Below are 12,504 nucleotides of genomic sequence, written 5' to 3'. Positions count from 1 at the left end.
CACCTTCGGCATCACAGCGTCCCTCGTACCGATCCTTTTGCACTATGACGCTCCTGAACTTTAGATATTTTGTGAGCTCACGTTAGTTTTTCTTGTTCAGCTTAATTGATGTGTTCACATTGTAACTAAGTGTTTACTTTAGCTATATTTCCGTTCTGCAATAACGTCGTGTGGGTCATTTACCACGTCGTCGTTTTCTCAGTCAACTTTCTCTTCACACGGCACGCAAAACAAGCATGACGAACGAAGCCCTTTATATTTTTATTTCACCAGGTCTTAGCCGTTCATCGGCGAACTTCTTTTTTTTTATTCTATCTTCAGATAATGGTCATACATACAACAGCACACTATGAAATCACACTAGGCTGCGCATATCATTTCACTGGTTTTTGCCAATATTTCTTGGTAAAAAGCGCAACTTGATGTGGCTGATCTTCAAGATAGAAGTATCAGGATTGTCGAAGTTGATGTTGATTGGCTGCTCCGGTGTGACATGATATTTCTGAAGCAGGAATGTGATAATAAGAAATATCTCCATTCTCGCGAACGTCTCCCCGGCGCAAGATCGGTGACCTGCAAAAAAAGGGACACTTATGGTCACGAATTGATGTTGCAATAATATATATATATATATATATATATATATATATATATATATATATATATATATATATATATATATATACGGTAGAAAAAGATGTCGACAAACGTGCGAAAACACAAGTTTTACGAACGTTTCGGCAGGTGGGCTTGCCTTCGTCGGAGTCTTACGAAGGCAGGCCCACCTGCCGAAACGTTAGTAAACCCTGAGCTTTCGCACGTTTGTCGACCTCTTTTTCTACCGCATTTTCCACCGGATCCATTGAATTTCACCCATCATATATATATATGTATATAAATATATATATATATATATATATATATATATATATATATATATATATATATATATATATTTATATATATATATATATATATATTCGTATAAGGAAGAAGACGCACGTACGAAGTAAGTCAATAAAATCACTTCGTACGTGCGTCTTCTTCCTTATACGGATAATCTTACCCGGACACAGGTATATACATATATATATATATATATATATATATATATATATATATTGTCACGAGAAAAACAAGACCTGCAGCCAAGAGTTGACCTGAACCAGAGCAACGAAAATGTTCTCTTCTTCCTCGCCACCCAAAACGAGTATGAGCCACAGCGGCTCGTTCATCAATGGCGGCATTACGCTCTCTCCCAGGAAGCATAGTCTCGATGCTGTACATGAAGGCAAAAAAAAGTAAATGAGCTTAAATTACCCTGCAACCAAAATGAATGGCGTAAGGCGGAATAACGTACCCAATTGTGGAGCCAAAAGATAAATGAGAAATAATAAAAATAGGAAAGAATGTAAGGAAAAGACGAAACAAAAAGAAATACGCGAAGTTACCAATAAAGTCAGTCACTCACTGGCGATTCACAGCGTGAAAAGTGTGGTTTGAGCCGTGAAACGTTTACAACTTCAGTTTGCGGGGTGAAACGGGAACGTCTCGAAGTGCCTTCTGGGAGAACCTCGTAAGTGATGTCGCTGAGACGTCGTACGTCCTTGTAAGCGCCGAAGTAGCGGCGAAGAAGCTTTTCTGAACGGCCACGTTGTCGGATAGGGGTCCACACCAAGACTTCATCAGCGGGCTTGAAAATAACTTCACAGTGACGAAGATTGTAGCGGCGCGCGTCTGCGGTTTGGTGATGTTGAATATCACAATAGCCAATGTGAGTATCACAATAGCCCGTCACAATAGCCAATGCATTTAATTCTTATTTTAAATCTGTTTTCACCATTGATAATTTTCAAACACCTACCTTTTCACTGGCCAACCCTGCACCCTCAATTGGTGACGTATGTTTATCTGAAGAAGGCATTCTAAATTTGATACTTAACTTAGACACTAAAAAAAAGCCCTGGCCCAGATAATATTCCCAACAACTTTTTAGTACGATATGCTTCATGTACAAGCCGCTACCTTATGATAATATACAAAAAATCCCTAGCAACAGCAACAGTTCCATTATCATGGAAGCTTGCTAAAGTGCTCCCCTTTTTTAAAGCTGGATGCAAATCCTCGCCGGCTAATTACAGGCCTATTTCCTTGACATCTCACTCATGCAAAATATTGGAGCACGTCATATACAAACACATAGTAGAATTCCTGGAAGCTAATAATATTCTAAACCAGTTTCAACACGGCTTTAGACGCGGTTTCAGTACAATCACTCAACTTACCGAATTTAGTCATGATGTTATTGAAGCCATTGACTCGGGTTATCAGGTAGATGCTATTTTTATTGACTTATCGAAAGCTTTCGATACAGTTCTCCATTCCAAACTTTTACTTAAACTTAATTCCATATTAAAAAACCCGCTGCTCGTAGGTTGGATATCTAGTTTTCTCTCGCACCACTCGCAGTATGTATTTTTTAACTCAACGGCATCCAGTACCGCTGATGTAACTTCAGGTGTTCCGCAGGGCTCAGTACTTGGACCCCTTCTTTTCTTATTATTTATTAATGACATATCCGGTAACATAACGTCTCAGATTAGGCTATACGCCGACGACTGCGTGATTTATCAAAAAATTACTTCTGCTGAGGATCACGAGAAACTGAACAACTCATTTTCCAATTTTTGCACTTGGTGCTAAACCTGGCAATTGAATGTAAATTTCCAAAAAACTGTGTGCATGACATTTTCTACTCGGTCATCCGCTCATCTATTTCCCTACTCATTCGATGGTTATCATTTAACAAGAAAAATGGAATATAAGTACCTCGGCCTTCATTTCACTCATAACATGTCCTGGTCCAAACACTTTGATATTACGTATAATAAAGCCCTGAAGAGATTAGGTTACTTACAGCGCGTTCTCCGTGTAGCACCAAAAGAAACCAAGCTCTTAACATTTAAAACGTTAGTACGGCTATTACTCGAATACGGTTGTGTCGTGTGGAATCCACACAAAGCTTCCGACATTGCAAAACTAGAATCCAAACAAAAAAAGCCGTCCGTTTTGTCTGCCGAAGATAAGACCGAAATTTTTCGCCTACGTCCAACTTAGCACCTTTGGGTTTAACTCCTTTATCTGCCAGGCGCCATTCAGAATGCTTAAAGCTCCTGTACACCTTGATTAATTCGCCGCGCTTGCCCTCGCTCCACAGGTATCTGCAGTTTGCCACACCACCCTCTGTTCACACCAGGAGTCAACATGCGCTAAATATTACGCCACTTCACCCCAAAACTGATTTGTTTAAGTCTAGTTTTTCCCCTTCACTATTGAGCTCTGGAACTTGCTACCCGGCGATTCCCGCGGGCTCCCTTTGGAGCAATTTCTGAGTGCAATACCACATGCGTGTTAAGTAGATATTTCCATGTTATTTTCACGCATGTGATATTGCATGTGTTAAGTAGATATTTCCATGTTCTTTTCAAACGCGCGCCTGCATAACTTGGATCCCAATCTGCAGCTTCTTCTTCCCCCAAGGATATCTCGAGCTGAGGAGACTCTTCTATGCCGCCTGTGGCTTGGAGTGGCCTTCACGAACGCATACTCTTATCTCATCGGGATGGCCAGCTCTCCTACATGCACTTACTGCAGTTGCGAAGAAACCATCGCGCACCTTCTGTGTGAGTGCACCTATTTTAACGTGCAAAGACAAGAACTCACTGCAGCTCTGGATAGACTAGACAATCGGCCTTTGTCAGAACAAAGGATTCAGGGTCATTGGCCAAGCCCATCCTCAGCCCAGAAGGCTTTGAAAGCTTTGCTGCGCTTTTTGCGGACAACTGGCCTCAGAGACAGACTTTATTGTCTTATACTCTTTGATGTTGCCTTTCCTCTGTCGCATTTTTTTTTGTAATTTCTCCCTCTCTTCGCAACATTTCTTTTTAACATCTATCATTCCCCTCACCCCTTTCCCCAGCACAGGGTAGCCAGCCGGTCTAAGAACTGGCTAACCTAACTGTCTTTACGCTTAAACTTTCCTCCTCCTCATGTTCTTTTGCTTTCTGTGCTCTTGCTCTGTTCATTCTGTATCTTGTGTAGTACTATGAACCACAAATTTGTGCCATATGCTCATGTTTTTGTTTCTGCTTGTTATCACCTGATCATTTGTATGTCCACTCCTGCAGTAGCCCAAATAGAGGCTGCAGTATGTATAAATAAATAAATAAATAAATAAATAAATAAATACGGTGACGAGCAAATTGGTGGGCCTCTTCTGCACCCTGCGCGAATTTGGCGGCATCCGTGTGATATGTTCCTAAGTTGTCGGGCACGAGCATGGCGTCGAGAATCGTCCTGACCTCGCGACCGTGGACTAAGCGAAAAGGTGTGAAACCGGTACTTTCTTGAACAGCAGTGTTATACGCAAAAGTTATGTAGGGAAGTGTGGCATCCCAGTTCTTGTGATCGATGTCCACATACATTGACAGCATGTCTGCAATTGTCTTATTGAGTCGTTCAGTCAGCCCGTTTGCTTGCGGGTGATAAGCCGTTGTTTTACAATGTTCCGTGCCAGTTATTCGCAAGACTTCCTGCAGCATCTCTGCGGTGAAAGCTCTCCCACGATCAGTTATGACGACAGCTGGAGCACCGTGACGTAAGACGATGCTGTTAACAAAATATTGGGCGACGTCTCCTGCGGTGGCTTTTGGAAGTGTCTTGGTTTCACAGTAGCGTGTTAAGTAGTCGGTAGCAACCACAATCCATCGGTTTCCAGACGAAGACGTGGGGAACGACCCCAGCAAGCCCATGCCAATATGATGAAAGGGGGCCTTTGGTGGGCCTATTGGTTGCAGTAGTGCCGCTGGTCGTAAAGGTGAAATCTTACGTCGCTGGAAGTCCTGACATGTGCGAACGTAGTGCTTCAGAGTCTTTGCGAGACGTGGCCAGTAGTAGGAGCGTTGAATCCGCTGCAGCGTGTGCCTATAGCTGAAGTGTCCAGACGATGCCATATCAAGACACGCATGTAAAGGTCACCACGAAGCGTAGTTGGCGCAACAAGCAAATACATAGCTTGTGTAGGATGAAAGTTCTTTTTGTAAAGCACTCCATTGCGGAAACAAAAGGAGGTGCGAGCGTGCAAAACTTCGAGATGGGTGAGAATGGCGTCCTTCCATGTAGTCAATGAGAGGAATGAGCTCCGAGTCGTGACGCTGTTGCTCAGCCAAGCGGGTTGCTGATACGACAGATAGAAAAGCGTCGTCGTCATCAAGGTCAGTGTTGGCATTTTCGACCAGTGCACGTGAGAGACAGTCGGCGTCGGTGTGTTTTCGCCTTGATTTGTGGACGATGGTGACATCGAAATCTTCTAGCCGAAGGCTCCATCGTGCTAGACGAACTCAGGGATCTTTGAGATTTGCGAGCCAACAAAAGGAATGGTGGTCGCTATCTACCCTGAATGGGCGGCCATACAAGTATGGGCGGAACTTTGTTATAACCTAGACAACAGCGAGGCATTCCTTTTCGGTGGCAGAATAGTTTTTCTCCGCTGGGGATAACGTTCTGCTCGCATAAGCGATCACGCGTTCTACACCATTATGCCACTGAACCAATACCGCTCCTAGTCCAACGTTGCTGGCGTCACTGTGTAATTCCGTGTTAGCGCTTTCGTCAAAATGACCAAGTACAGGCGGAGTCTGCAGGAGGTTTCGGAGGGTGTCGAACGCATGACACTGATCGGGACCCCAAACAAACGAGACACCGTCTTTCGTAAGCTTGTTGAGGGGTTCAGCAATCTTCGAAACGTTTTTGACAAAGCGCCTGTAATACACACAGAGCCCCAGAAATCGGCGTAGGTCGCGCTTATTTGTGGGCACGGGACAAGCGGCAACAGCGCGGGTTTTCTCCGGATCTGGGCGGATGCCGGCATGGCTCGCAACGTGACCAAAGAACTTCAGTACTTCATATTCAAAATGACATTTCTCGGGTTTGAGAGCAAGCCTCGCTGTTCTGATTGCCTGAAGTACTTGCTGAAGGCGTTGGACGTGTTGTTCAAACGTGTCTCCAAAGACCACGACGTCAACAAGGTAAACGAGGCATGATTGCCATTCGATCCCCGTGAGAAAAGTATCCATTATTCTTTGGAAAGTAGCTGGCGCTAAGCATAGACCAAAAGCCAACACTTTAAACTCGTACAGGCCGTCGGGAGTAATAAACGCCGTCTTTTCGCGGTCGCGATCATCCACTGCGATTTGCCAGTAGCCACTACGCAAATCCATGGACAAAAAATATTTAGCGTTGCGTATGCGGTCCAACGAGTCATCTATCCGGGGTAGAGGATAAACGTCCTTTTTGGTGACCTTGTTCAGTTTACGGTAATCAACGCAAAAACGCAACGTACCGTCCTTCTTCTTTACTAGCACAACTGGCTAGATGACGTCGTCCTGAAGCATCTGCTGGACCTATACTTATAGAGTCTTGCTCTTTTTGCGACACCCTATAGGCGTGTTGTCAGAAGGGTCTCTCGGTGGGTTCCGTGATGATACAATGCTGAGCAAATGGTTTCTGTTTAACCTTTGATGTATTAGCAAAGCAGTCTTGAAATGAGCTGAGTATACGCAACAAGCTTTCTCGTTGAGCCGAAGGTAGTCTGTCGTTTACGTCGAGAGTGCTCGCGAAGGCCTCGTCAGGGTGGCCAATCGATGAAAATGAAGCTAACGTGGACGAACAATCAGCATCGGCAAGTTCTTCACAATATGCAATTGCAGTGTGTCTCGTTAGGTGGCGATATTCGTCGCTGAAGTTCGTGACCAGCAGGTGAACATGCGTATTGCTAGGCTGAATGATTCCTCGGGTAACACAGATTTGTCGTAAAATAAGGAGAGACAAATTGGCTTCTGCAATTACCGCGTCAGACACGTCCTGTCTCAATTCTACTTCGACAAAGACGCTGCTTCGAGGTTGGAGAGTCAGAGAATCGTCGGTAACACAGAGCACTCTTTCCGGAATTGTGTACTGTCAGGTGCAGCGCAAAAAGGATCCTCCAATGGCACAAGTAATTCATGGAGGTCGACGACGACGCCGTATTCACGAAGGAAGTCCATTCCTAAAATGACTGGCCGAGAGCACACGCGCAATACGAGGAAAGAGCCCACAAATGTCGAAGTACGCATACGAATGCGTGCCGTGCACATACCGGTAAGCATCACCAGATGGCCACCTGCTGTGCGCAACTGGTGTCCTTGCTATGGTGTGGTAACCTTCCTCAGTTCAGATGCCAGTGTGGCGCTGATTATGGAATAGTGGGCACCGGTGTCGACGAGAGCGTTGACAGCATGATTGTCGACGAAGACGGCGATTTCGGCAGGAAAGATCTTTCTGCTGTCGGAGAACACTCAAAACCGGAATGGTACTCATGTGGTCGTTCCTCGAAGGAGGGTCTTTTACAGTTTGCCGGGCCACGACTTCACCCCCAGAAGACGCTGTTCCTAGTTTCCCCTGCGGGCCCTCACTTGGTGACCGGCTCCTGAAAGGAGCGGAAGACGACGAGGGCATAGTGGGTGATGTAGACCGGTGAGGCGACGGTGATCTCGACTGGTGGCGCTGAATAGTCGAAGGAGTTCACTGGCCCGTGAGATAGACTTCGATTTCGCGGGGGCGCTCACCGTAGCGCGGGCATTGAGCATCAGAATGGAAGCCGTGGAGACCTAGTGTCCGGTATTGACAGCTCCTCTATACGTGACCCGCTTCACCACTGTGATAGCAGAGCGAACGGTTATCCGAGGTGCGCCACGTGCTTACCTTGCTACCACTTTGCCTGGAGGTAGATGGCAGATAGGTGGGTGTGCTCGAAAACCTTCAGCCGAAAGGCGGGCTCGGAGCAGTGTCGTGGAATGACTGCATAGCCTGGTACCTTGGCCGCATAGCATGATCTGTAGCCGGTGGCGCAGGGGATCGCAATGCCGCTGCGTATCTAAGGACTGGGGCCTCGGGAATCGGTGGTGCGATTGGGGCCAGCGGTGTGACGGCCTGTCGGACTTCTTGTCTGATTACATCAACGAGGGCAGACACAGGTTGATGGGATCCCACTGCCTGAATCTGTTGCAATTCGTCCCGAACAATACTTCGAATGAAGTCTGCAAGGGCCAGTCTCTCGCTGTCAGAGCCGATAGAGCATGCGGTGGCCGGGATCTGGCGTTCGTATTGTGACGACCGCTGCTGCAGCGTACGTTCCATAGTGGTCGCCTCACTAATGAACTGCGCGGCTGTCGTCGGTGGATTGCGCACAAGCCCAGCCAAAAGCTGTTCTTTTACTCTGCGCAACAAATGCCATGCCTTCTTTTCCTTGGGCATGACAGGGTCCGCACGCTTGAAGAGCCGAAGCATGTCCTCGACAAACATGGATACTCGTTGGTTCTGCCACTGGTTACTGCAGGATATGGCTTGTTCAGCCCTCTCCTTCCTCTTGGCGTTGCGATAGGCGTCACGGAGCTGACGGCTAAACTCTTGCCAGGTTGCAAAGGAGCCCTCGGTGTTCTCGTACCACGTCTTCGCAGAATCTTTCAAGTAGAAGTACACTCGGCGCAGCTTGCGAACATTTTCCCATTCGTTGATACTGGCAACCAGATAAAAGTGGTCGAGCCAGTCATCAACATCTTTGAAGATGTATCCATGGAACGGCTATGGTGTCTGTGGCACGTAAAAAACATAGGCGAGAAGAGAACCATGGGCATCACTGGTTTAGACAGCCTGGCTTGTCATCGGAGCTGCCATCTTTCTGGGTGTCGATGACAAGGGACCAAATTCAGTGGGTAACCCACGCAGGCGGCGGCTGCTTCTTGCTTTGAGAGATGTAGCTGTCTCCACGATGGCCGATACAGCAGAAGTACACGTACCCAGCACCTCCACCAGTAATGTCACGAGCAAAACAAGACTTGCAGCCACAAGTTCACCTGAACCAGAGCAACGAAAATGTTCTCTTCTTCCTTGCAGCCGAAAATGAGTATGAGCCACAGCGGCTCGTTCATCAATGGTGACAGTATGTATGTATATATATATATATATATATATATATATATACATATATGAAATAAACAATTGAGAATTAAAGTTGAATTTACCAGCCTCAATAATATGCACTCGCACGGTACCTGTCGCACGGCACTAAAAAGTACACGCATCGACTCTGTAGTCCTGGCTGGGCTGACTTAGAATGTTTTCGCCAGTTGTAACGGCTATATATATATATATATATATATATATATATATATATATATATATATATATATATATATATATATATATATATATATATATATATATATATATATAAACATAAATATATATATATATATATATATATGATATTTGTGCCTGAAAAATTTTGGGGATGTAGGCTCCAGTGGAGCTGGCTACCCAGACATCACGATAGTCTTATAAAAATGATAGTCATGATAGAAAGTATAAAAGAAAAAAGTATTACCAGAAGCACTGAGTCTCTTACAACCTCTAGCATCTCGCAGAATCTTACAGGTTATGTCAAAAGCTCTATGCAGTCGCAAAAATAATTCTACTCCAGCCGTAAGGGAATCAGTCTTTCTGGGAAGGAGTGTTTGTGAGGCATCAGGGATGCCTACGGAGAGGCTGATACGGGTACGGGGAGAATGTCGAAGGAGAGATCCGGCAAAAAGCAAGCTTAGTGACGCTCAGATAATTGCACGATAAAGCGGGAAGGTTACGAAAACAGGGTCTATGAAGTGGGTAGTCTTCTCAAAGGACGTGTGGACGAGGGAACAAAACCAAGAACTCGGGCTAACGCACGACAGTGGACCAGGTGACTGCGATAGCTTCCCACTGTATCTGTGGACCAGTGAAGCTTGAGGCCAAGTGAAGCAGGCAGCACCATCTCTTGACCTCTGCCAAGCACTCGGGGCAAAGCACGAACGTGACGCTGGTGAACTGCCTCCACACTGCTTCTCACCGAACCATGTTCAACTTCCGAACTGCGTCGCACTCCACTCCTCGGATCATCACTCTGTCCCGTGGCCTCATGTCCGCAAGCGGCCTTCCTTTCTCTTCTATCACCTTCCAAATCAACCGCCGTGGCGCATTCTTGCTAGTGCGTCAGTGTCTTCATCGTTGTCGTACACCATCGCACACAGACCGGTGGACTGAAGATATTTTGTGCTCATATAACATCACATAGACCACATTTAATCCTTTCGTTTCGTGGGAAACAAGAACAAAGGGCAACCTTTATGCGTGCAGTACTTTTGAGGACAAATGCACACACTTGTACAATATTGCTCACTGAATGTTGACACCTTATGTCCGTGAAGTTCTAAGGCTGGTAAAATACTGTGTGAAGCAGTTACCTTGTCGCAGCACATATATCATCGTAAAACCTTTGATGACCAGAGTTTTAAATCCGCCTTCCCGAGTCCAACGGAGATAACGGCGATAGGTTAGTCAACTAAATGTTCACGTTATAGCATCCGAAAACAGTCGAGTGGCATTGTTTTGGCACTTCGGAAAAATAAGGAAAGAACTATGTTCACTGAAGCGTGTCTGTGTACTGCTCCCTAAGAACACCTGTGCGCTGAGCGGAATATCTTATTAGCCCCGAGAACGAACACTGGCGTCGCTGCAGTCACGAGGGATCGATGTCACGGCAAGGACTAGTCTGCTCCGCCAGCGACGCATGCAAACAGTCGCTTCTTTCGAGACTGCTGTGTACCCACTGTTCAGCGATACAGTGTTGATTTCTTCTCTATGTCGAGTAGTAAATCACTAAAGGTACAAAGTAACGGCATTTATTGCTGTTAAAAGTTAACTAAGCTGCAGTAAATATGTATCCACTTTAAAAATGAAGGTCCAGCATAGCGATACATAAGTTGTTTTCACCACACACGTACTCGACCAAATCAATGCTAACAAAACATCTGTGCTAAATGGGTCTGAATTAATTACAACTATGGCATATACTTGTGTCGAAATATTCTTCGAAGTATTGGCATAGACTTATGTCAAAGCATATTTGTGTCGAAGTATTACAAACTATTTTAGGAAGTTCTCAGATTACTCACAGCAATGCGATTTATCCTGCAAGGTATGTGTGACTCTGCAAATAATGTATCTTTTTAGAGGGAATTTCACTTTGAAATGCAGGAGACTTCAGATAGATCAGAATTTCATGTCCAATCACTTATAATAGTGACGAAAAGAAGTAACGCTGCAAACCACAGAGTGGTTTCCGAAATTTTCAAACGTCAGATCTCATCGACAAATTTCTTATCAACAGTCGTTAGAATTACGTAGTCGTATACCCTAATTTACGTGAACAGCTGACTCAATCTACCACCATGTCATAAACGGCAATGTTCACTCCACTTAGAAGCACTGCTGATAGCAATCTTTCGAAACCAAATGCCAAGAGGGGGAAATGAAGTGTTTCGATGGCGCACACCCTTGAAATGCCCTTTGCCTCCATGAAGGAACGATTGGGCTCGCACGTCAATTTCATATACAAATTATTGCTATTATGGGGTAATTAACCATGGCAACAATTTATTCACCAGGTCGCTATCTAAACTGGAACTTGCAAGTGTGACAGCACACTTGCTAGATTGTTGCACGTAGGCTTTAGCTGAAATCAGTAGCAGTTTCTACAACCAACGTCAAATTGTTTTTCTAGTGAAACAGAGCACAGAAATTATTCCAAGAGATATGAAGCTAAATAACGTGAACAAATATCAGCAACAACGCACAAGAAAATCTAACGTGACAGCTGCGGTGGTTTTCTCGCGCGAGCGCATTCGAAATATTTTGCGACACTCGGTACTTACCTAGTCTCGTGCCCTCAGGAAAAAAAAAACGCTGCCAGCAGTTACTCTGATGCGTCCAATACAGATACCGATTGTGGACGCGAAACAATCACACATTTCCAAAGAAATGACCCGTTAAAACGCAACACAAAATTGAAGTACGCTGTTGTATACGTTTCAGAACCATGACTTGAATGTGAGGCACACTGCAGAGTAATTGTGGTCATTGTGCATTTTTAACCAGCTGCACATACACTGTTTTGCTGTTCGCCCACGTCGGATAAAGCTGCTGTTGCCGAGAATTGAACCCATCTTCGACGTAAGCAGCGTGGCACCTTAACAAACCTCGTCAAATCGTGTACGCTGGGGCGCAGTAACCGTTGGTGGTTCTACTGAAAAAAAAAGTGTTTAGTTTTTTGTTGTATTACCAGGAACATCAAAGATGCTGCTTTTATCATTCGGTTAAGCGCGAGACAAGTAAAAAGTGAACGCCGGCCGCGCAACGACGTTCAAAGAGAGTGCGTGTTTGTATATGCGCAACACAGCAAGATTTCAAGAGTCCGTGCCGTGATGGCATTCAAGCCTCCCAACAGGTGGCGCCACTCCAACTTCTCGGGGCTGATAGCCACAGCTAGAGTGCGCTCTACCACAGCGCAACAAGGAATTGACCCGCTTATTAGTC

At 45.3% G+C, this 12,504-nt stretch overlaps 1 protein-coding gene across 6 annotated transcripts in view; it reads right to left on the bottom strand.

Moving 5' to 3' along the window:
• Window positions 1–249: 249 nt before the first annotated feature.
• Window positions 250–12,504, bottom strand: part of LOC119168686 (cytochrome P450 2U1) — a 167,068-nt gene continuing 154,813 nt past the window's right edge. For all 6 annotated transcript variants that reach the window (XM_075865974.1, XM_075865972.1, XM_075865973.1 and 3 more), the window contains one exon: window positions 250–573. In XM_075865974.1, coding sequence (XP_075722089.1) covers window positions 380–573 — 194 coding nt within the window. In that variant the 3' untranslated portion in view covers window positions 250–379. The remainder of the gene's footprint in view (window positions 574–12,504) is intronic.

This window comes from Rhipicephalus microplus, chromosome 6 (genome assembly GCF_043290135.1).
Source record: "Rhipicephalus microplus isolate Deutch F79 chromosome 6, USDA_Rmic, whole genome shotgun sequence".
In the NCBI taxonomy this organism is placed as follows: Eukaryota; Metazoa; Arthropoda; class Arachnida; order Ixodida; family Ixodidae; genus Rhipicephalus; species Rhipicephalus microplus.
Note: the sequence above shows the minus strand (reverse complement) of the source record. Positions and strands in the feature narration are given on the sequence as shown.